The sequence below is a fragment of the Protopterus annectens genome, chromosome 9.part0 (genome assembly GCF_019279795.1).
Source record: "Protopterus annectens isolate FY-2018-M chromosome 9.part0, PAN1.0, whole genome shotgun sequence".
Lineage (NCBI taxonomy): Eukaryota > Metazoa > Chordata > Ceratodontiformes > Protopteridae > Protopterus > Protopterus annectens.
This window is the reverse complement of record NC_056743.1, coordinates 134207127-134234089: the sequence shown is the minus strand read 5'-3', so window position 1 is coordinate 134234089 and position 26963 is coordinate 134207127. Positions and strand designations below refer to the sequence as shown.

General features: G+C 38.7%; 1 protein-coding gene across 3 annotated transcripts in view; it reads right to left on the bottom strand.

Annotated features, from left to right (window-relative positions):
* TRIM44 (tripartite motif containing 44) overlaps window positions 1-26963 on the bottom strand; it is a 1245326-nt gene that overhangs the window by 528116 nt on the left and 690247 nt on the right. For all 3 annotated transcript variants that reach the window (XM_044082660.1, XM_044082661.1, XR_006366200.1), the window contains exon 3: window positions 21093-21332. In XM_044082660.1, the coding sequence (XP_043938595.1) occupies window positions 21093-21332 (240 nt within the window). The remainder of the gene's footprint in view (window positions 1-21092; window positions 21333-26963) is intronic.

Below are 26963 nucleotides of genomic sequence, written 5' to 3'. Positions count from 1 at the left end.
TGGGGTGCTCTTGGGAGCCTTGAACCAGGTTTCTGTTACTGCACAGATATCGATGTTCTCCATGCTAAGGAGAGTTTCGAGTCGTGCATCTTGAGGTTTAGACTTCTGGCGTTGAGTAGCATTACTCTTAGTTTCTTATCCCTTGTGATACCTATGGAGGTGGGTTTGTCTTTTGAGCCTTGCCTAAAAAGGCACTATGGGGGTAGCAAGAGCCTTTGCCAATATCCAAAGCCCAGGGTGACAGGTGCAAGCCGTCCCTAGCGAAGCATCGTGGCTTGTCGAGCATGTCATCCCAGGCTGACAGGCATTGGATCCCCTTTGAATGACACCAACACTTAAGCCAATTGTTGAAATTGATCATCTTGTCTTCATATTGTGGCATCATTCTTGGTGAGGGTAAGATGCTACTCAAGGTCAGGGTCATACCGGCCTGGGCTACATGCTCAGAGAGCTCCTCTATGTCTCTTTTCATGTAGTCCAGGGAGGTACGTCTCAGGTCATTCACACCAGCATGGATAATGACTGAGTCATATTTGTGCTTGCCTTGGAGTGACCTGAGTGCTTGTGTTATGTGGCGGATCCTAGCGCCCGACAGGCAGCTCACTGTGACCTTCTCCTTGTTCAGCCTGGTGAGCGGGACGTCAGTGTGCATGACGATAGAGTCACCTATTACAAGTGTATCAGGTGTGTTGTTTAGCCTTAAGGGCTGTGACTGTTCGGCACACTGGCTTTGTGAGTTATGTGTTGCACGTGTTTTGTTTTGGGGTAGCGGTTGCTTGGGTGTCTGCTTTGGAGGTCTCTGCTGCTTAAGCAGATTTTTATTTAGAGCCTCCGAGTATGTTTTTGTGTGTTTATGTGTGTTTATGTGTTTGGTTTGTTGTCGTGGTAGGTCTATGTGAGACTGGAATTGTAGTGAGTGTGGTTTCCTTCTCCTCCTGACTGGTTACGCCAGTACTGAGTTGAGAGAGCTTAGCCTCCAGTTTGGCTATATGGTTGCATCTCTCACATGTGTTGGAATTTGTTGGGAGGAGGAGAGGGTTGTCTGTGTACATGAGGCAGTTGTAACATTGCCTCAAGATTCCCAGATTCACCTGCTGGACCGGAGAGGAGATTGACAACTGACCTTTGGACATGCTAGAATAGTATTGGGAATTCCTTTATAATTGAAAAAAAGGGCCAATGGGGAACAAGGTACTCAAGGGGAGTTTGTGAGGGTGTAGTGCTTTTAATTTTTTTAGAGCTGACTTATATAATTGCTTTAGTGAGCAAGTGCCAGGTAACTTAAATGCAATGTTTTACAGGTAACTTAAATGCAAAAACGACAAACAGTAACTTTCTTACAAGTGAAACAAGGAAATAAGTACAGTAAGCAATGCAGATATCACTAGGGATCCACAGAAGTGCTAAAAGGCCGCGTTTTAGGTGGAATTAGCGTTTCAGGGAAATAAACAAACAACAAGCATACAAATAAAGCTAGATTCAGCAGGCCTGGATCTAGTCTATGCTACAGCAAACAAGGTGTACCAATTTCAGTAAGAAACAGTTAGAATATGCAGGCACTATAAGCCTTTAACCAGAAATTCCCTGCTCAGAAGGGCAGAGTCCAGCCTCTCCTCCCACAAGAGTGCAGACCGCAATCCTTCTTAACGTAAAATAACTGGCCTGAAGCCCAAGTGCTTAAACCAGAACTAATACACTTTTAGAATAACAGACACTGAGCTCTCAGTCAGCAGTTCCTAACTTAGAAGGATGTAAGCTACCTGTCCTGCCACCACAGTGCAGGCCACAAACCTTCCTAATGTAAAACAACTGGTCTGAAGCCCAAGTGCTTAATCCAAAAGACTTAGAAATGATAGATACACTTTAATCAAGTTACTACCAGCAGTAATAAATACAACTGAATACTTTAAAGAATGCCTGGATTAGTGCTCAAGTTATACAAACAAAGCTAGATTCAGCAGGTCTGGATCTAGTCAATGCTACAGCAAACGAGGTGTACCAATTTCAGTAAGAAGCAGTTCAAATATGCAGGCACTATAAGCTTTAACCAGAAATTCCCAGCTCAGAAGGACAGAGTCCAGCCTCTCCTCCCACAAGAGTGCAGAACACGAACCCTCTTAATGTAAAAAGTTCTTTGATTCTCTCAGGTACTGCAACATGTTTCTCTATCCTAATTTCTATTATGATTCTGTGATTGAAAGTTTAAGTATTTTATATGCATCTCTAACTTGATATTTGCTTTTATCTGTTCATGTATAATTTGTACAATATAGTACCTGTTTAACTGTGGAGCTTTTCTCCGCGGGCCTCCGCTGAAAATGGGTGTCTAACCCAGTGGACTTTCCCGGTCAACAAATGTCAATGAATAAATACATACATACATACAGGACAAACAAACAATACTCTGTAAAGAGCAGTATTCAAATATTGATGCTGAACAGCATAACACAGCTTTTTGACATTTTATAGGAATTTAGATAGATTTCAACATTTATATGTAGTTTTGTAAAAGACAATTTTTAATACAGTTTTGTATGTCGTTTTATTGTATATATTTTTAATGGTTATAATATGTAAAGTGAACAGATGTCATTAGTGGGAAATGTAAATGTCTTATGGTCATGTAACCAGTCAACTGTGTTTAAAAAGCAACAGTTGCTAAAAGTTCTTTGTTCTGAAGACGTCCCTAATTTAATAGGGACAAAAACGCTTAACCTTTTAATAAAGATTTGTTATTTTTAAATGTCCGTAGTGTATGCTTTGGACTGCACCACTCCTGGGAGAGTTTTGTTTAAGGTCAAGGGAGATACAATCATAAGTGAATTTTGATATTTCATCATAATTTTCATATTTCTTCATATAGTAAGGTGAGGCTAACATATGTGTAGTCCTTAAATTCAGTGAAGCTTTTGGTATTTTAAAGAATTTCACAAAGTTTATGCTCAGAGGTCACTGGAACATGAGGGGCAAGAGGAATAGTGTAAGAGGCACCCATATTTATAAAAATTAGATCAAAAATAATACATCCTGTGGTAAGTTTATTTACCAAATGCTCAAGGGAATTTTTATTACGTCTAAGAATTTTGGGGCACATCCTACCCTGGAGCTGTAGGTGTTCCATTTCATAGAATGATTCTTAAAGTCAACCAAAATAGTAATGTTTTTCCTAATAGGGAGATCATTCAGAATACTGACAGACTTGTGTACTTATCAGGGGACAAAGATGGTGTTAAGTAACAAACTATTAGTTGATAATTAATCCTATATAGTGTGACCTGCATTTCGTATATGCATTTTGGGATATTTGAAAACCTCCTTCAGAATCTCCTCATCCAGGAAAGGGGGTATAGATGGGCCAAAAAACAAAAATGCCAAAATTGTTCCAGTCAGTTTTGACACTGTCAGTACTGTCTACAGTGCTGATTCACAAGACATGAGCACACACTGACACCAGTGATATTCAAACGCATCGTCACAACTGGCACCAAGATTGGTTTTGGCAATTAGTCAACTGTCCAAGATTCTGGCAAGAAGAATGGCCCCATAGGAATAGGGGGCTAACCCCTGTACCATAGCCAAGACACCAAGCTCATGCTGCCAAAAGTACAGTTTTGTACCTACCATAAATGTAGATGTTCGAGTATATACAATATACACTGCTACAGTCATTACACTTGGGTTATCCTGCCGTCAGGCGGTTCCCCAGTCGGCCTGAGTTCCAAAGTCTTGGTCCGTCGTCGATTGCTGTCACCTCCTCCCTGATGTCAGTGCGACAGGGGTATATAAGATGCAGCTGACTCCATTTTCTTTCCCCAGATGTCAGGTGTCCCCAAAAAGGTAGGCTATTCCAATTGCTAATAAAACATACATAAGAAAAGCAATCAACAACTTTCAGATACCAGCAAATACACCCCATAGGTAGTAAAGGATAGAAGACATAGGTACATACCAGCAAGTAAGAGGGGAAGGAGGGAGGGTAACCTGGACTGCAGCAGTGTATACACTCGAACATCTACATTTATGGTAGGTACAAAACTGTACTATGTTCATCGTGTTACACTGCTGCAGTCATTACACTTGGGTAGAATCCCAAAGCTGAGGTAGGGTGGCTGGTACTATAAGGCATTAGGGGTGGCTATAAGGCCCTGCAGCACTGCAGTGGTGAAGCCAGCTCTGGATTTAGAGTACAGAGGCAGATGGTAGTGCTTGGTGAAGGTATGTACAGAACTCCAAGTTGCTGCTTCCAAAATGTCCTTGGTAGGTACTTCTCTGAGGTAGGCAGTTGAAATGGCTGTTGCCCTGGTGGAGTGAGATCTAATGCTGTTAGGTACAGGTTTCCATGGTGTCTATAGCAGAAACGTATACAGTGTCCTATCCATTTTGAAATGGCTTTTCCCTGTGCTCCTGCAGCATATGATACCAATAATTGCTCAGATTTTCTGAAAGCTTTGGTTTTGTCCAAGTAGAAGCGTAACTACCTTTGTATGTCCAAAGAATGCTGTAGTCTCTCTCCTTTATTCCGTGGATTTGGATAAAAAGTTGGCAAGTGAATAGTTTGGTTTAGAGCCACACTTGATACCACCTTTGGCATAAACTTAGGGTTAGTTCTTAAAGACACCCTGTCTTGGTGGAAAACGATGAAAGGTTCCACTGCCATTAGTGCCTGTAATTCTGAAACTCTTCGTGCTGATGTTATTGTCAGGAGTAGAGCAGTTTTCCAAGAGATATATTTTAAATCTGCTGTGTTAGCTGGCTCAAAAGGAGGTAAAGTTAATTTTTCCAACACGAAGTTGAGGTCCCAAGTTGGAGTAGGTGCTCTACGGGGCGGTCTTATGTTTTTAACCCCTCTGAGGTACTGTTTTAGCAAAGGATTAGAGAAAATTGGTGGATCCGTGTTGTAATGAGCAGAGATGGCAGAGGTGTGGATCTTGATGGATGAAAAGGAGAGGCCTTTGTCCAGCATCTCAGTTAAGTATTGTAATATCTGAGGAATATTTGGGACAAGAGGGCTGGCTGTGAGCCTGGTTCCAGGCACAGAATCTCTTCCATTTATCCGAATAGGCTTTCCTGGTACTAGGCCTTATGGCATCCAGAATGACATCCAAACAGCTTTGGAGAGAGGCATTGCTTGCTTGACTAGGAAATCTTCCATGCAGCCAGGTTTAAAGTCTTTAGCTGGCTGTGAAGTATCTGATTGTTGTGCTGAGTCAGCAGATGTGGGATTTGAGGCAGAATCCAGGGTGGTCCTTGTGCTAAGTTCTTCAAGATTGGGTACCAGTGCTGGCGTGGCCAGTCTGGTGCAATCAGGATCATCTTTGGCTCTTCCTGCCTAGCTTTGATGAGTACCTTTGGAAGGAGAGGTAGTGGTGGGAAAGCATATACTTGTAGGTTTTTCCAGCTGAATGAGAGGGCATCCACTTTCCATGCTTGTGGATGGTAAGTCCTTGTGCAGAATTTCTGTTGCTGGCAGTTCATTGGGGATGCAAAAAGATCTATGTCCGGGCTCCACCATTTCTGTGTTATCATTCTGAATATTTGTGGATCCAATTCCCATTCGTGGGGATCCATGGTGTTTCTGCTTAAGTCGTCTGCCAGTGTGTTTTTCTCTCCTGGCAGGAATTGTGCTTGCAGATGAACTTGAAAGTTTAGAGCTGTGTTCCACAAGGTCATGGCTTGTCTGCAGAGGGGATAAGAGTGAGTGCCTCCTTGCTTGTTTATGTACCACATAACTGTGGTGTTGTCTGTCTTTAGTAGTAGTTGTCCTGGATGTAGCAGGTCCTTGAAAGCTATTAGGGCATTTTGTACAGCTAGCATCTCTTTTTGATTGATGTGAAGATGCCTTTGTTCTGTGGGCCACTTGCCCTGAATACATTTTCCTGCCATGTGTGCTCCCCAGGCGTAATCCGATGCATCTGTTGTCAGTGCTTGCCTGGCTGTGGGTTTAGTAAAAGGCTGTCCCTTGTTGAGGTGACAAGCTTGAGCCCACCATCGAAACCCCTGTTGCAGGCAAGGAATTAGTGGTATAACTGTTTCCAAACTTCGACAGTGTTGAGACCAGACACTCTTTAGGTACCACTGTAGTTTCCTCATATGCAGTCTGGCATATGGAATTAGTAGTATGCAAGATGCCATGTAACCCAAGGCCTGCAAAATTTTTCTTGCAGGGAGTTGGGTTCTTGTTGCCATTAATTGAAAATATTGGGTCAGATGTCCTTGCTTGTCTGGTATGAGATAAGCCATTTGGGCCGCTGTATTCAAGCTGGCACCCAGGAATATTATCTCTTGTGAGGGCACTAGTTTTGATTTATTTTCGTTTACTGTGTACCCTAGGCAACTTAATAACTGTTTTACAAATGCCAGATGCTTTAGAAGAATGCCGTTGCTCTCTGCTTGAATCAGGCAATCGTCCAGGTATGGATAAATCTGAATTTCTTTCTGTCTGCAAAATGCAATTACTGGTGCCAGGCACTTTGTGAAGACCCTGGGCGCAGTAGATAAGCCAAAGGGCAGTGCAGAGAATTGATAGTGCATTGAACCAGCCATGAATCTGAGGTATCTTCTGCAGTTTTGTCTGATAGGGACATGCAGGTATGCCTCCTTGAGGTCCAATGTCACGAGCCAAGCTTTCTTGCCTACCATGGGAAGAAGCTGCTGTAGTGTCAACATTTTGAATTTCGGAACATTCAGGTACGTGTTTAGGGAAGAAAGATCCAGAATGAGCCTCCAGGCTTTGTCCTTTCTGGGAACCAGAAAGAGTCTTGAGTAAAACCCGTCCTTGCTCCTGTGGTGGTACCTTTTGAATAGCTCTCATGTCCATGAGTGCAATAATTTGTTTTTGAGCCTCTGCCCATTGATTTGGTGGCAGGTTTGGCATTCCTTTTAACCTTGGCAGAGTGTGAAAGTGGAACCTGTAACCTTGAGATACAATGTTGAGGCTGTTTTTTGTAAGGTTGTGGCCTGTCTTCCCCTTCTTTCTGGCCTGATGCACCCCATTGTCGAGGCCTGTAAGAACCTTGTGGTTGACCTCTACCTCTTGGACGCCTGTATCTGCCCCTTTGAGGTCTGTCTGAAACTGGAAAGGACCAATTCTTTGTTGGCCAATTTCTGCTAAATCGAGGAGGCTGAACCTGTAAGAAATCCTTCACCGTTTGCATAGATTTTGCCTTATCCTCCATTTTCTTTAATACCTCTTCTGCCTTAACTCCAAACAAATAAAAATCTGGACGCCGACACTGAAGAATCACTGCTCGTCCTGGTGATGAAATATGTTAGTTTATTGTAACTCCACACGATACAAAAGACAGGGTTTAGCGCTTTCAACTGTTGTACACAGTCTTCATCAGAACAACATACTGCTAGTATTCTACTGCTTAAATACTCTACTTTTTTGAACTTAATTGAATAATTGCTCTAGTTGCCGCCAAAAACTTTAAAGACATACTAGTCACAATAGTTGATCAAGGATATCTACAATTTACCCTTTACTATGTATAGGTAACATACATTGACTACTAATACAAAATAACATAGGTTGTAAATTACCTACTCTAATACATCCTGCCGTTGATCATAGATCTCATAATATACATACTATTTAATAAAATAATCCCCCTACTATATTTAATATACAAGTCCATCTAAAACTATCAAACTATTGCATGTATATATATATATTGAATACTAAAATACTATTGTAAAAATCATAAAATAAAAGTTGATATTAAAATATCATATACAGTTACTAAACATAAAAGCAAAATGTTTCACTACCACCTTATACATATCCACAACATGCATATCTTCAGAATTGTTTAGTTGCATGTGATCAAATATACTAATAACAGAGTCACATCATCTTGTCTAAAATCCATTATGTAAATGTGCATAACTACATCGCATCCCTTAATACGTAGTGATTGTTTATTGTACACAAAATACAAGATACCTGATGCAAGATACATAATGTCAGGTGCTGTAGATGTATCAAACCTACACCTTTTCAAACTCACTTATAATAAGGCTAAAAATGGTTTTATACTGACAAAATCATTAAGACCAGGTTTGCGGGTGGAATCTGTCAGGATCTGCCATCTACTTTCTCTTGCTGCCAACTCCATTTTCCAATTCCCTCCAAGTGGTGTAATGAAAACCTGATCAATGATAGCAAATGTAAAACCATGTTCTGTCCCTTGCTCCATAATGTGCCTATATAATGCATTCTTACTATCACTTTTCTGTATCCGGTATAGGTGTTCATATACACGCTTCTTCAATTGTCTTTCCGTTTTACCGATATAGTGGGCATTGCACTGTGTGCAATTGGCTATATACACTACCCTTTTGAACAGCAATTCCGGTTTTACATCTAATAAGCGTTGATTGATATCATCTAACCTGATGGTGTTGGCTGTGTTAATATATTTGCATTGTTTGCACCTTCCACATTTTTGGTTCCCTTATGTGTATCTACTTCATCCTTTCTATGGCTAGCCCTCTCCAACAGTCGTTTAATATTGGCCGTTTATATACACATTTGGGTAATTTATCCCATCTTTTTTCTTTGTCCATGGAGACTAATATTGCCCAATGTTTCTCTAAAATTTCTTTGGCCAAATGTGTGTAAGGTGTATATGTAGTCGCACACTCTTCCCTGGAGTTCGTTTGGTCCTTCTGTTTTGTCATTCATTCTATAACATCCTAATAATGGTGGATATCTTTGTCCCCACTGACCTTCTACATATTTGATAACTTCATTAACCATTTTCTTTGGATAGGCACGATCTAAAAATAATTCTCTAATATAGTTAAGTTCTGCCACCATTATGGTCCTTGTGGAGGACATCCTGGCTGCCCGATTACATTGTCCTTTCACTATATTTCTGAACACATGTGGAGGGTGGCTACTACTGAAATGTATGTAGTCATTCGAGAATGTGGGCTTATGGTATAACTTGGAAATAAAACCCACATCATCATGACTAATTAATACATCCAAAAATGCTATTTCAGTGTTACTGTAACTATGTGTGAATTTTAAAAGCTAGTAGTATTGTTTATGTATATCATAAATTCCTCAATTTTTCCACTGGACCATTCCACAAGATAAAAATATCATCCAGGTACCTTGCATAGTAAGAGATGTTAGAAAAAATGTGCTGTTAAATACATGTTCTAACTCCCATTCGAGCATGACCAAATTTGCAAAATGGGAGCACACGCTGCTCCCATGGCCACACCCTTAATCTGTTTAAAAAATTCACCCTGGAATGCTATATAGTTATGGTCCAGTACAAGCCCCATCATATCACAAATTAAAGAAATCTTATTCCACGTGAGACCTGAGTGTTTCCTTAAGCTGTTAGCAAAAAATTCCAGGCCCTCATCTTTAGGTATGCTGGAAAATAAATCCTGGACATCTATGGTAAGATAAATTGTATCTGAATGCCATTTGTCTCTGGTTAAATCACCCAAAATCTCCAGGAGTCTTTCATGATATGGGGGATGGATTTATAAACATTTTTGAGCCATCCGTCTATGAGTTTCCCTATGTTAAAGGTTTTAGAACGAGAGCCTGAAACTATGGGGCGAAATGAGGGATTCTTCAAACACTTATGTATTTTTGGTATACCCACCATCTTGGCCAGAACTGGATAATCGACCTTAAGAAATGAATAGGTATCATTACATATCCTGTTATCAATCAAATATTCTTCTATAACCAAATCTATTCTTTTATACCCAATGTTGATTTGGTTAATAGAGATGTTCTCATAATTTCCTGATTTGTAAAAAATACTGTGTAAAGCCTCATTATATTCTCTAGTGTAGTATATTACTGCTCCACCGCCCTTGTCGGGCTTCATGATTCTAATGTCATTCATACCCATCAGTGCAGATAATGCTTCTCTCTCCAATGCTGGGAGATTATCTGTAAGGTTATTTTTTGTTCTCTTTACATTTTATACATCCAGTATATATCATTGCATACCAGTTTCTCATAATTCAACACTTGCTGGTTATTATCAGGAATGAAGGTACTTTTCTTCCTAAGGTCAGTTCCTGCTATACCTGTCGGTCCCTTCTCATTATTTCTGTTATTGTCAAAATGTGCTGCCAAATTTAGTCTTCTGCAAAACATTTTGATCTCCTTGATATTGTCCACTAATTGCAGCCCGGTAGCTGGTATATACTTCATACCCTTACTCAAAAGTGACCCCATTTCATGGTTAACCTTCACCTCTGTATAGTTATACACCTTAAATCCTTCAAAAACAATGATCTTAGGATATATGTTGACTACATTGTTTTCCGTAGGGGCTATCTCTATATTGGTATGACTGCTAATTGCTGTCTTAATACAATTGTGTGTTTGTCCCTCTACTTCTTTGTCTTTCGTGCGGTGTAACTGGTCAACCTTATCACTGTGGTAGTGAAACATTTTGCTTTTATGTTTAGTAACTGTATATGATATTTTAATATCAACTTTTATTTTATGATTTTTACAATAGTATTTTAGTATTCAATATATATATATACATGCAATAGTTTGATAGTTTTAGATGGACTTGTATATTAAATATAGTAGGGGGATTATTTTATTAAATAGTATGTATATTATGAGATCTATGATAAACGGCAGGATGTATTAGAGTAGGTAATTTACAACCTATGTTATTTTGTATTAGTAGTCAATGTATGTGTTACCTATACATAGTAAAGGGTAAATTGTAGATATCCTTGATCAACTATTGTGACTAGTATGTCTTTAAAGTTTTTGGCGGCAACTAGAGCAGTTATTCAATTAAGTTAAAAAAAGTAGAGTATTTAAGCAGTAGAATACTAGCAGTATGTTGTTCTGATGAAGACTGTGTACAACAGTTGAAAGCTAAACCCTGTCTTTTGTATCGTGTGGAGTTACAATAAACTAACATATTTCATCACCAGGACGAGCAGTGATTCTTCAGTGTCGGCAGATTTTTATTTGGTTGGTGTTCGTTCATTATTTATTGAGTTGATTCAAGGATGGCTGACCAAGAGGAATCCCCAGCTGCTTTATTGTCTAAAGATGAAATAGCTCTTTTAAGAGCTGATCTTACGTCCCTACAAGGAGGTGCACAGATTGCTGGATTTGGTTACGGGTTGGTAACCGCAAATGCTACAAAAGGAAAGTTTTCAAAGGGGTCAGGACCTATTACGGAAGACGAGAATGCATACGCCAAAGGAAGCGATGATGTTGGATAATCGCAATGAATGTCGTCCTGATGACTCGACAACATCTCCAGGACATCTAGAAAGTAACACTACAAACACCAGATCGCGGTTTTCCAAAGGGACTTAGAGATATGGATGTTGATTCTAGGACATATGGTAATGCAGATTCTGTTATTGATTTACGGACAAGCGTAAAGGAAATGGGTTGATGGAATTGATATCATCAGTCATGGAGATGCAGAAATATGCAGTGAATACCCTGGTAACATCTTAGACCAGGACTTTACATTTGACTTTAGTTTCAGCAGGGCTCGGCAAGAGACAATGGGTAATGGTGCCCGTCCAAGGAATACACTACAGTGAAAACCTATGGCAAAGGAAAGTCTAAGGCCATTGTGGCCCCAAAAGGTACTGTTACACAGACTTTTATACATGATTTTTCCAGCCCACGTAGACCAAAAGTTTTATGCAACACAATGGACATGTTTCAGACTGTAATATTAATAATAATAAATGTGATATTAGGGGCTGCACGGAAGATGAGATGATGGTGCAGTTTCTAGAGGATAGTTTTGTTTTTTGTGATGCGGATACAGGATTTGTAAACAACAAATGTAATAAGATAAATATGATGCATTCTTCAGTAAAGGAATTGATATTTGATTTTGGTAAGAAATTGGTATCATATAAAAACACTAAATTAGACTGCAGTTATTTATCCAAGTGTCTCAAACTAAAGATAGTACCTAAGGGCATGAGATTTTTCAAACTGCCACTAGGTATTAAATATGGAAGTGACATCATGAAGGATTTTAATGAATTATTCGATAGTTTTGGGTTTGCATATATTAAAACAGTTATTAAGCATTTGGATGAAAAACTTATTGTTGGCTAATGAATTAGAGAGTATTAATAATATGATTACTAGTCACAAAGAATATGACATATGGAAGGAATTATACATGAAACAGTATGTAATAGCTGATAACAAAATTCAGACTATTATGGAGAGAAAGAATAGAAAGATTACACGTGACTTGGAATTATATAACAGTAACAGGGCATATGTTTGGCCAGCATATAGGGACCCCAACAATGATGTTAGTAATTTTCATCCCAGGAGAAAATCCACTAGAACGAATATAAGGGAAGAAAATTTTCAGGGGAAGATTTTTCCAGCACGGAACATCAACAGGCAGCGATAAATGATACTTATGAAAATGGAAAGTTTATCATACCGACTGGTAGGATTGAATGTGGAAACAGTGATAAGGTTGACCAGTTACACATGAAAGACAAAGAAGTAGAGGGACAAACACACAATTGTATTAAGACAGCAATTAGCAGTCATACCAATATAGAGATAGCCCCTACGGAAAACAATGTAGTCAACATATATCCTAAGATCATTGTTTTTGAAGGATTTAAAGTGTATAACTAGACAGAGGTGAAGGTTAACCATGAAATGGGGTCACTTTTGAGTAAGGGTATGAAGTATATACCAGCTACCGGGCTGCAATTAGTGGACAATATCAAGGAGATCAAAATGTTTTGCAGAAGACTAAATTTGGCAGCACATTTTGACAATAACAGAAATAATGAGAAGGGACCGATAGGTATAGCAGGAACTGACCTTAGGAAGAAAAGTACCTTCATTCCTGATAATAACCAGCAAGTGTTGAATTATGAGAAACTGGTATGCAATGATATATACTGGATGTATAAAAATGTAAAGAGAACAAAAAATAACCTTACAGATAATCTCCTAGCATTGGAGAGAGAAACATTATCTGCACTGATGGGTATGAATGACATTAGAATCACGAAGCCCGACAAGGGCGGTGGAGCAGTAATATACTACACTAGAGAATATAATGAGGCTTTACACAGTATTTTTTACGAATCAGGAAATTATGAGAACATCTCTATTAACCAAATCAACATTGGGTATAAAAGAATAGATTTGGTTATAGAAGAATATTTGATTGATAACAGGATATGTAATGATACCTATTCATTTCTTAAGGTCGATTATCCAGTTCTGGCCAAGATGGTGGGTATACCAAAAATACATAAGTGTTTGAAGAATCCCCATTTAAGCCCCATAGTTTCAGGCTCGTTCTAAAACCTTTAACATAGGGAAACTCATAGACGGATGGCTCAAAAATGTTTATAAATCCATCCCTCATATCATGAAAGACTCCTGGAGATTTTGGGTGATTTAACCAGAGACAAATGGCATTCAGATACAATTTATCTTACAATAGACGTCCAGGATTTATTTTCCAGCATACCTAAAGATGAGGGCCTGGAATTTTTTGCTAACAGCAGGAAACACTCAGGTCTCACGTGGAATAAGATTTCTTTAATTTGTGATATGATGGGGCTTGTACTGGACCATAACTATATAGCATTCAGGGTGAATTTTTAAACAGATTAAGGGTGTGGCCATGGGAGCAGCGTGCTCCCATTTTACAATTGGTCATGCTCGAATGGGAGTTAGAACATGTATTTAACAGCACATTTTTTCTAACATCTCTTACTATGCAAGGTACCTGGATGATATTTTTATCTTGTGGAATGGTCCAGTGGAAAAATTGAGGAATTTATGATATACATAAACAATACTACTAGCTTTTAAAATTCACACATAGTTACAGTAACACTGAAATAGCATTTTGGATGTATTAATTAGTCATGATGATGTGGGTTTTATTTCCAAGTTATACCGTAAGCCCACATTCTCGAATGACTACATACATTTCAGTAGTAGCCACCCTCCACATGTGTTCAGAAATATAGTGAAAGGACAATGTATTGCAGCCAGGATGTCCTCCACAAGGACCATAATGGTGGCAGAACTTAACTATATTAGAGAATTATTTTTAGATCGTGCCTATCCAAAGAAAATGGTTAATGAAGTTATCAAATATGCAGAAGGTCAATGGGGACAAAGATATCCACCATTATTAGGATGTTATAGAATGAATGACAAAACAGAAGGACCAAGAACTCCAGGGAAGAGTGTGCGTTACATATACACCTTACACACATTTGGTCAAAGAAATTTTAGAGAAACATTGGGCAATATTAGTCTCCATGGACAAAGAAAAAGATGGGATAAATTACCCAAATGTGTATATAAAGCGGCCCAATATTAAGCGACTGTTGGAGAGGGCTAGCCATAGAAAGGATGAAGTAGATACACATAAGGGAACCAAAAATGTGGAAGGTGCAAACAATGCAAATATATTAACACAGCCAACACCATCAGGTTAGATGATATCAATCAAAGCGTTTATTAGATGTAAAACCGGAATTGCTGTTCAAAGGGGTAGTGTATATAGCCAATTGCACACAGTGCAATGCCCACTATATCAGTAAAAGCGGAAAGACAATTGAAGAAGCGTGTATATGAACACCTATACGGATACAGAAAAGTGATAGTAAGAATGCATTATATAGGCACATTATGGAGCAAGGGACAGAACATGGTTTTACATTTGCTATCATTGATCAGGTTTTCATTACACCACTTGGAGGGAATTGGAAAATGGAGTTGGCAGCAAGAGAAAGTAGATGGCAGATCCTGACAGATTCCACCTGCAAACCTGGTCTTAATGATTTTGTCAGTATAAAACCATTTTGTGCCTTATTATAAGTGAGTTTGAAAAGGTATAGGTTTGATACATCTACAGCACCTGACATTATGTATCTTGCATCAGGTATCTTGTATTTTGTGTACAATAAACAATCACTACGTATTAAGGGATGCGTAGATGTAGTTATGCACATTTACATAATGGATTTTAGACAAGATGATGTGACTCTGTTATTAGTATATTTGATCACATGCAACTAAACAATTCTGAAGATATGCATGTTGTGGATATGTATAAGGTGGTAGTGAAACATTTTGCTTTTATGTTTAGTAACTGTATATGATATTTTAATATCAACTTTTATTTTATGATTTTAACAATAGTATTTTAGTATTCAATATATATATATATATATATATGCAATAGTTTGATAGTTTTAGATGGACTTGTATATTAAATATAGTAGGGGATTATTTTATTAAATAGTATGTATATTATGAGATCTATGATAAACGGCAGGATGTATTAGAGTAGGTAATTTACAACCTATGTTATTTTGTATTAGTAGTCAATGTATGTGTTACCTATACATAGTAAAGGGTAAATTGTAGATATCCTTGATCAACTATTGTGACTAGTATGTCTTTAAAGTTTTTGGCGGCAACTAGAGCAATTATTCAATTAAGTTCAAAAAAGTAGAGTATTTAAGCAGTAGAATACTAGCAGTATGTTGTTCTGATGAAGACTGTGTACAACAGTTGAAAGCGCTAAACCCTGTCTTTTGTATCGTGTGGAGTTACAATAAACTAACATATTTCATCACCAGGACGAGCAGTGATTCTTCAGTGTCGGCATCCAGATTTTTATTTGGTTGGTGTTCGTTCATTATTTATTAACTCCAAACAACACATCCTGCTGTAAAGGTGCATCCAATAGTTTTGCTTTAACATGATCTCGTAACGTATGTTCTTTTAACCAAACATGTCTTCTAATGACAGAACCTGTAACAGCTGCTCTACAGGAGGCCTCTAAATAATCAAAACCACATTGCAAAGTGTGTTTTCCCACTTGTTCAGCTGCATGCAATAAATCCTGCATTTCCTTTAAATTAGAAGGGTCTGAATCAGGAAGCATTTTTTTGTTTCAACTGAGACATCAAAAAATGCTGATATTTTAACATGTGAAACTGGCAATTTAAGGCCCTCATTGCTAAAGTTGCAGATGTACATACTTTCTTCCCCCATCTGTCTAATGCTCTGAAATCTCTGTCAGAGGGGACTGGATTCTTTGCTGATGAGGCCTTAACCCCTTTGGGTCCCTGAGAAATAGTTTCAGGGTCGGCAACAGGGCTTTTATAAAGAAATTTGTGAGAGTCAGGGACTCTGTAGTATCTGTCAGGCTTAACTGGGGCTGGAGGTAAAGAATCAGGATTTAAGCTGGATTCAGTATACACATCATCCACAATATCTAACACTGGCAGAATAGCAAGGGGTCTGTGTTGAGGTAATAAAAGGAAGTCTCTGAGCCTTTTCTTGGATTCTGAGTAATCCTGGCCTTCCCAATGGAAATGCTCTCTCATGGTATGTAAGGTTTCCCCAAAGGAGTAGTCCTCAGGCGGAGAGGCTGATGGAATTGACTCCTCAGCATCAGAATCCTCATAAGGGGGTAAGGAGTATCCTAGGTCTGAGGATGAATCTGAAGAGATGGATACCTGGTCGGATGAGTCATAGTCTGCATCCTGTCTAGGCCTTTTATCAGGCGGGGGATGGGAACCCCTGATCAGAGTGATTAGGTCTTCGGCCATTTTGAGCATTTGTTTCTTAGGCATGGAGGCCTGTCCTGGAGAATGCTGTATTTGTTTCTTTGTCTTTAAAGTAGGTTTAGACTTAGCAGAAGATTTAATGCTTAACTGAGTAGGTCTGAAAACACCCTCTGAAGCTGCGGGTTGTTCAGCTACTCCAGATCCCTTTGAAGGGGTAGTTTCGGTAGTCTGAATAACTTGTGCATCCAAAGGCCCAGCCATCTCCACGTGGGAGTCAGAGGCAGCCTGTGGTTCTACAGAAACGGTCATCAGGGGCTGCGAAGGCTCCTCGCTGAAAACTGGAGAACCGGCGACTGGCCTAGAAGAGGCTTCATCGTCAGTTTTGGGCCTCAGATGCTTATCCTTATCTTTGCGATTTTTATGTATTCCAGTCGTTGGAAGTTCCGACGGCATGGCATAATTGAATTTTCTGCCAAAATAATGTTGGGCAAAATCAAACCGACATTTAATACTGCGCTTGTTAAACCTAGCACAAAACCGACAACCAGTGACTTCGTGGTCTGGGCCTAGGCATGGGATACAATAAGAATGGAAATCCTTATGAGGTATTTGCTTCCCACAAGAAATACAGTTATTAACTTTTACTGACATTGGTCTGAGGCAAGAAAAAATTTCCCCAACGGGGTACTTAGCTTTGTAGAAGACTTCGGCTCTGGATTCGGAATGAAAATCTCAGGAGTCGGCCGACCAGCACCTGCGAACTGCTTTTGCTTCAGGCACCGTGCAGCAAGAAAGACTGAAGAAAATGGAGTCGGCTGCATCTTATATACCCCTGTCGCACTGACGTCAGGGAGGAGGCGACAGCAACCGACGCCGGACCAAGACTTTGGAACTCAGGCCGACTGGGGAACCGCCTGACAGCAGGATAACCCAAGTGTAATGAATGCAGCAGTGTAACACGATGAACATCAGCCTTTCGCAATAAGGGAAGAGGCGTCACAGTCTCAAGATCCAAAGAGGTCACCGCCGGAGAAACTTCCACAGGTGTCAATACAGAAAACAACATGAAAATCTTCAGCCCAGAAACTGCACCTGGTGAGGAAGCATATAAAGTTGAAAGAATGGGTTATTTTCTGGCCACCCTAAAAACAGAGGTGGTTAAGAGGACTATCATTTCAATTTGAGCCTTAACTAAGGCATACATCATCTTGTTCCTGATAATAGGAGCTATGCAACTCCTGACAGACTTACAAGACCTGAGGGAAAGAGCTGAAGATGGCCGGTATTTAAAGTATCTGTATAACTCCCGTCTCCAAAGAGGAATCTGAGATATAAAAAAAAAAAAAACACCTTACATAAAACTCCACTTTATAACACCCATAATTAACGCTCTAAAATATATATTGTCTTTTTATAAAGGAATTTATTTTTCATTTCAACAGTATTACATCCTACTTTCTCTAAATCAGTACCCCTTAAGCAGCTACTATCCCCCATGACATAGTGTATAATGAGCTGCTACAGGTTTTCAGTTCTATTATGTTTAATGTCTCTAAAATGCGCCTGCAATCTAACTCTAAAAGACCTCTTAGTTTCTCCAATATAAAAGAGGTCACAGGAGCATCTTAGAGCATAAATAACACCCACACAATTACAATTAAAGAATTGTCTTGGAATATAAGCTACATAATTAATTTTATCAAAAAAGGGACTATACATCTACAAATAGCACACTTCCCACAAGGAAATGTTCCCAAAAACTGGGTTCTACCCATAACTCAGTATGTAAAACCATAAAGGAACTGTGAACAATCATGTCCTCTATGCTTCGACCCCCTCTTCAAAGAAAGAGAAGGTCTCTTAGGTAAAACATCCCTTAAAGTTCTATCCTTTAATAAATAGGCCCAATAATATTTAATAACATCAAATATCCTATCGATTATTACATTATATGTAGTGACAAAATACACCTGATCTATTGTCTGAACATTATTAAACCTCACTACTTCTTTAAGGCAAAAATTCACACCCCCTTTATTATTACTACTACTTTAATCTTGATTTATACCAAACAATCGATTTAAATCTTTTTCAGTAACACAAAAATCATAACCCTTCTGTAGAAAATAACCACAAGTTTTACCCAATTCCTTCATCAACATTAAGATTTTCTCTATTACAATGTCTGAAGATCCACAGAAGTGCACTATAGGGCAATGAGTTTATTAAATGAGATGGATGGCAGCTTTTCCCATCCAAAAAAATGACTGGTATCAACAAATTTCCTATGAACTCTAATTTGTATATCTTCTTCTATTCTACCTTCCAGTTCTACATCCAAAAAAGTCACGTTCTTACCAAACTGAACACCATCAAATTTAATATCAAAACCATTATTTTGCATACCATTAACAAACTCATTAATTAACATATCTCCACCTTCACACAAAAAGATAAGGTCATCAATAAATCTATAATATTTTATTACATACTTTTTGTAAAAATCTAACTGATATAAATGTTTAATGTTAAACCCATGAAGAGATTTGCATACATGGTGCAAATGATGCCCCATAGCCGTCCCTTTCATTTGTTGAAAAACTTCACCACTAAATTTGAAAAAATTATGTGTTAAAATAAAATGGAGCAACTCAACCACATAATTCATTAAGGGACTATCCCTAAAAAATAATTCACTGCCTCTATACCTAAAAAATGGCTTATATTTGTATACAGGCTTTTAACATCCATGGTAAGCCAATAATTCTCAGCTTTCCATCTCACAGGTTGCATTTTCTCCAAAAAATCAAAGAATCACGTATACATGCACCAAGTTTCATAACCAGTTGTTCATAGGTAGGTACTAGGCTATCGGCCCTGGGGCCTATACAACCCCAGTCTAAAAGACCTCTTAGTTTCTCCAATATAAAAGAGGTCACAGGAGCATCTTAGAGCATAAATAGCACCCACACAATTACCCAGTTGTAATAAATTATTACTTAAAGGTATTTAAAGTTTCTGGATAACTCCTGTCTCCAAGGAGGAATCTGTCCAGTCTCTTCCTCAGAGACAGCTCATGAGGTACTAAAACCTCCATCTGGGAAGTCCCAGAGGGAGAAGTCAGAGACATGGATTGAAGAAATAATACGCAGCCTTCAATGGTTGATCTGGGAAATTTAGGGGAAGAGGGATGGCTGCTGGATCTGATCTCTTTTAAACAACTCTTCCTCCTTCTCAGTCCTCTCTTCCACATAGGAAAAAAGCCTGTAGAGGATTAATTTATTACATAGCTTCTTAAAGTCCTTGAAACAAAGGCCATGAAACTATATATTACAGTCTTGCATTAGATGCTTTAGACTCAGGCAAGCCAACTACAAGTCATGAGTGTCCTAGGTGGCATTTTATAGCTGCAATGGCACCACATTTTAAAATCTGAGACTTTTTCCTTTTCTATTTTCATGAGAAAAAAGGGAAGCGCACAAAAACTAGTCACTAACATCCGCACATCTGCAGGAAAGAAATGGTCACAACAGGTAGATATATTTATTTAGATTCCTTCTAAAGCTAAGTAACATAAATCAACACAATCTATGGAAATAAAACAAAATGTCAAATTGTTGAAGTCTTACTAACAAAGTAATTACTGTAGCAGAACATGTTCACTACCACTAGGTTTTAAAAAATCTACATGGAAAAGTGGAAGATTACTTGGGGAAAAAAATATCCAAATTCTCAAACACTTTAAAAAAAAAAGAATTGTGCAACTCCAGCATACCCTAAACAGTAAACTACTGCAATTAGATTTAGAAAATCACACAAGAAGATTCGACTTATCAAGTGAAGCTTGAGACCTGCAGACCATTCATTCCACATCACTAAAGAGACCGCCGACTGGGAGGAGACATCATTCAGACAGCAAATGAGGGGTGGCTTGAAGGATTTTTATTTACTCCATCTCCATCAGTGTGCACCTGGCAATGTTCCAGGGGGTCAGTATACAACAGGCTGACAGCAGAGGATGTCCCCCTCACTTCCTCTAAGCAGTCCTGCCTTTCTTCACAAAACACAAGGGAGCTAGCACTGCCCACTGTACCACTGAGAGCATGCAATCTCATCTCACCCCTGGGAGAGGTGAGTGGGCCACGCCCCTTCACTCCTTCTCCTCCCCTCCCTCATTCAGGGCTGCTAATCAAACCTTGATCACTTACGTCACAGTCAGGGGTCTACCCCTCCATGTCACAGAGCCAGGCCTGTGAACAATGAAATAGTGTTATCAGTTACTGGTTACTACTCTATTCTTTTCACTGAATTCCTGGTCTGCAACTTTCTGGTAGTCTTGTTTTATTTTCTCTTCTTTTGCTGTTGCTGTACAGTATTTTCAAAAAAAAAAAATAAAATAAAATGTGTTATGAACTAGTACCCTTCTATTCCGTATTAGCAAATTCCCCATATTGCCTGGCAAGTAGACTCTGTAGAAACTAGACATTCTAAGAATAATATCAGCGTCTTCCTCTTACCTCTGGTTTCAGTGAGGCCAGTTCATTAAATGCATTTAGCTGTCTTGTTATCTCTGCCATTTCAGCCATAAGTTTCTCCATGTTGACATTAATCTCAGCAAGGACCTCTGTTACATGTGCTGTTGCCACAGCTTCCTGTAGCTCCACCAGATGCAATGCTTTTCGTTCTTCCTCTGATAGAAGCTTCCGCACATCACCAAATTCCTCATGAATGCACTCTTTCATCTCACTTCTGGTCACCTGAAAGAAACACAATGAGATTCAATATGTCAGAAAGGAAGAGGAGTGTACTCTCACAATTCTACATTTATAAAGAGCTTCAAATGTCTGACACTTTCTAATTTCACAATATGAATACAGCAAGGTTTCATTATAGCAGGGCTGTCATTAACATAGTAAGCTTAAAGATGGTCTTGAAGGACTGCAACTTATCTTTCTCTCTCTTATTTTAGCTGCTCCTTCACAATCTTCTTTGTGATTATACTGTGGTAGCATTCTTAGCGGTAACCCAAGTGTTTGAAGGAAGCAATACATTTCTACAGTAAGTTAGTTACCTCTCAGCTTTCTCTTTTACACAAGCATTAAGAAACCAGTACATGCATGTACTGCCATTTCAGGGAAGCAGGCCAAATCAAAAAGCTACTGAATTTGGCAGAATTGTTAGAAAAACTATAACTAGAAAACTGCGGCTGGCGGAACAGATAGGATTCTTAAACTATAAAAATAGTTGTATATGAACAATTCAGACTCAAATGGCACAAAACAGCAGAAGACTGGCACAGGACACATGACTAGGCATTTCTGCAGTACTTCCTTCCCTGGTACAGCACTGTAATTGGTTTAAACTTGCACTGTCATCTGTGTGACTCAGGCACATGGACAAAAAAAATCATCTGATGACCAACTTGTTGTCACGTGTGCATGTGTGAAGCACAATGAACAGTAAAACTAATGGGAGGTGGTACTCGAGGAAACAAATAAATGGCTGGGGCTACACTACAGTGCCTTAGATCATGGTTACAGTTTTACATAAACAGCTACTCATACACTATTATCCATGCTAAGCAGTCTTCCGGTTCAGAATACATACCATAGTTGGTCTAAGAAAGAATTCATTTCAGACCGATGAGGTGGGTGATCAGGTTCCACTGTTTAATATTCAGGAGATCCATTTGCCTGATATGCTGTTAGGGGGGGGGGGGGGTGCACTGTGAATTTTAGCTGGTGCTCTGACATTTGGCAGCCAAGCTGTTTCCCCTTGAAGACCAACATACCCTGAAAGATCATACTTGTTATAAAGATTCTATTGGCTATCACAGTTGTAACATTGGAGATCTGCTCCAGATATATGCATGTATGTATTTGAGCAGTTGGACAAAAACATGCTACCACAGGTCACATCTGTACTTGTTCCTGCTTATAATACCTACCGACATCTAGTGCATTCACTGTTCCTAAAGGCGGCTGGTATCACCTGTATGGATGGGGCAGATTAATGAGGGGTAAGTAACATTTGCAAGCCTTTCCCTAAATTAAAAATATCACAAGGGGACACTAAACCAGCGGAAATTAACTGTACTCACAAGTGAGGGTCTGCATGTTATCTCTTCCTGCTTGAATGACTGGTGAGACTAACGTGTGTCATCTCAGCATTATGTATGCACTCTTAGTGATTTTTTTCATTGCAGATAACCTGCAAACTGATGGCGAGACATTATGTGTTGTTACTACAGTTCATTCCCTTAGTACTATCTGATGCCTTATGTCCTATGTGCATGCTGTCAATGGCAAACAGTACACCTGACATCTCTGCAATATCACAAAAGACAGCTGTCGTTTGTTAATGCTTTAAAGCAAAATGGAAAATGTGGTGTAGTCACTGATACGACGATCTGGTGCAAACACAAGGCTTAGAAATTCCTTAACATCAATAAATGGGATACACATTGTGTTCTACTTACAGACATCTGTTGAAGGTCTTAGCACCTGCTACGGAAAACAAAGCATAAAATTATGTTAAGAGAGTGTCCAAGTGCAGGCAACCAGTATGACCATGTGGTCCCTGCACATACCAGATACACTGCCCAGGGTGACACTTTGGAACCTGCAGTGATTAAGACCACCGGGGCTATTAGGGCTACCGTGGTCTATGCCTTCAACGCTGCAACAGTCTTCACTCTACAGGACCATGTCTAACATACAGGTTACACCAGGAGAATGATGATGATGAATGGTGGTGTGAACACCAAGAGATTTTGCGTTCTATTTCTACTTCACATCACGCATACTTCAACAGCGGTCACAGGGGGATCGGTGGAGTGCTACTGCTCCCAACACTTTGTAAATCTTCTGTTCCAAATGACTAAGTGCTTTATCATAATGCTGATCATCTCTTACATGCACTTGTGCTTGATGTGCTATGCAGACTGTTCTTCTGTTTCTTGAATGGAAGGAAACTCCTTGTATACATTATGTACTATGATCTAATGCTTTACTATTAGGAATTTATAAATCCTACTCATTGGACATAACACAGTCGTATGTGCACAGAGTGCCATTTTTATGTTCCAATAACAGTTAAATTGCATCCTAGTTCAGCACTTCTCTCTAGCCCTAGCCCTGACCTTAACAACAATTTAACAAAAGAAGCACCCCTTACATGCTGTTAACAGAGTCTGTCACAAAAAGCTGTCAGTACGGTGTAGTAAACATTAGCAGGACATGAAATGGTCTTTGTTTCAACTCCCCTTTTTGCCTGTTGTCTGCGTCTTTACAGCCACTATTTTGATTCAAACTGCTTCTCTTACACAGGGAATGTGTCAGACTTTCAATCACCTCCCACTGCTTTTCCGGCAGAAGACATCTTTTTTTTCTTTCTTTCTTTCTTAGTACATGGAACAGATAAAGCTCCATGTAAAACAAAGAGTTATGATAGGATCTCCAATCATAACATATTGTCTGTTCTCGACATGGAATCTAAGATGCATCTATTGTGCTTCTCTCTTTGTAGGTAAATTTCCTGGCATCCACATCTCAAACAACTAATAGGCCAGTTATGATTGGAGACATGATCATAATTCCCTATATCATAATCCCTTCTCGCTTCTATGTAAAGATAAATGTACAGGAATGGAAATAGTATCTCTGTCACTGACTGTATTTGCATCTGGACAGTAAAAAGTCATTTACAATGAATTCAGTTTTTGCTGTTCACAAGAAATTAACAACGCTGTTATATCAAGCTTTACCTCCAAAAACAGACAGCAACACATGCTGTACATTAATCCATGCAGGTTTTGTTTACCTGCTTAATCCAACTCAGGTTATAAGGGAGATGGAACCTATCCCGGGACTCAATGGGTGCAAGGCAGAAGAAGTAATCCTAAACAATGCACTAACCCACCTAAGGATACATGCATACAGGCAAACACAAAGCATGCTTACCTACATGGAATTTGGGGGACCACTAGTTCATCAATGGTACTTTGAGATGACAGACGAAAATGAAGTACCTAATGAGCACCCACCACACAGACACAGGGAAAAGGTGAAAGTACCACACCAAAGATACCCCAGCTTTGAAGTAAAGTGCAGAACCAATCACATGGAGGCAGCAAGGCTAACCTGTGTGCCACTGCACCACAGTACATTAATCATATACATTTTAAGTCACACTCTAGTGTTACAGCTAGCTTTAGTAAAATATTTCTGTACTTTGAATGTTAGGGTTTTTTAAAGATTTTATACAAAACTCTGGTTGGATTTTGAAAAAAAAAACAAGTGACAATTACCATTTTTATAGCATATTTAAAATAAAGCAGCATATCCTTTTAACTATAATTGCTCATTACACAAATTACTGACTAAAACAGATATATATGATGGCACTCTGATACCTTCAATGTCATCTGTTCAAACACATCATGATGGCTTATTAAAGACTCTAATCACACGTTAAAACATACAAGTGCTAACATTATGTTGTGATTAACTGGTGAACCTGGAGAAAACAACATTTAGCAACATCTAAAAGTACCAGAAGTTCAAATTTAATAGTCATTTAATAAAGCAGTCCTAATTTCAGTTCCAGACCACTGCACAAATAACATATTACAGTTTATTAAAATGAACACAAAGTAAAACTACACTAGTCTACAGAAGATGTATTTAAATTATTTAAAAACTAAAAATCATATAGCACCTCAAGTAACCACTTACCAGACAAGTGCTATAATGCTATAACATTTTTCCAAAGATGGATGTTTTCCCATATTATTTCAGATACTTAACAGAATTCAACCCACCCACCCAGTAGGAAATAAAGTTTTGAGTGGTGTTCAAAAGCTTTTACTTTTAACCATTAACAGATTAGTGAGGCACTGTCCATCAGCTTAGCAGTGATTATATGCAGTACAGAAAATATTTTTTTAAATAAGAATTTAAAAAAATCATCAGGATGTTGTCCAGTTCAAACCAGAACTATATGAAAGTAGAACAGCTTTCTGAACGACTTTCTTGAAAACACAAAATAAAAGCGCAAAATCCTAAAACAGACCTGCATGCTACAAACCTGTAGCAACAGTTTAACACACAGCAGAAAAAATGCATACCAACCATAGGCTGGGTGGTAGTGGCAAGTAAATGAACAATGTCAGAGTAGAGGAAATCACAGTTATTAAGTGCAGTTAGTAATTAAAAATGAATTAAAAATGTTCTGCTGTATTTTGGAATTAAAAAAAATTAATTACTACAAGCATCTTTCACTTTTGGTATTTCTCAGACTGTCAGGTATCACTCACTTGACGCAGACTAAGCCAATGGCAAACAGTTATTCACTGCTTCATAGAGTAGCCCAGCCAGCTGCCAATGAAGCACTGTTTATACAATTCAGAAATGGCAGGTTCAAATAAAGTATAACTGCCTTATTCACTGTGGGGACTTAAATGCTGGGCTATGGCAAATAAAAAAAAATGCCCAGCTAAATAACATTTAACAGTAACAGAAATTGTAACTGTGCGCATGAAGTATGTAGCTGTGTAAGTAGTTTTAAGGTTAAAAAGATGGCAGTCATCTATCTGGCACAAATTCAACTAATAGCCAAAACAAATTTTACAAAATGCTTAATCAGTATGGAGGGGCTGCAACGTACTGTGAGCCATGTCCGGAAGTTATGGTTTCCCAGTTAACCAGTATCAAAATGGACATGACAGATGCCCGTTTCCCACTCTGCCAACCAGTGCATTATCAGGTCTCTATACCCTGTACATCCCATCCTGCAAAAACTGTAACTATTTTACAGCAACACAAGAGAAGCTATTGTGCAGTAACACTACCATACAAAAATAATGCTTCCACAACCATAAACACAGCACTAGAATACAGGTTTTTACAATGACACATTCATCTCATAGCTCTATACTCATCTAATCTCTACAGTTAATGTAGATGGAATTCAGAGTGAACCTTATTAAATAGTACGACTGTTGTGTCACCGTACTGCATACGTAATTATGCTCATGGTTGCAGATGGCATACATTTATTCCAATGTTTCAGATCAAACATTGCAAAAAGGTAATCAAAAAGCCTGCACTCGGGAATTTGCTTAAGTTTTAGTTCATCAGTTAATTTGTCAATTAATGTGGATGCACAGGTTAAGGAACTACCAGAGGTATTTTGCTCCAAATATTGTGTTTCCATGATTATGTGCATTTAATGTTTCTGCATTTCAGAACGTACTTAAGTTAATGTGTGTACATACTGTGAAAAAGGGAGATACTGCCAGCACAGCTAGCTGGAATTTTGTAAATAATTATATGTCATTTGTGAATAGCAACATGAGTATATAAGAAGCTTGTATTACAACTGTATTA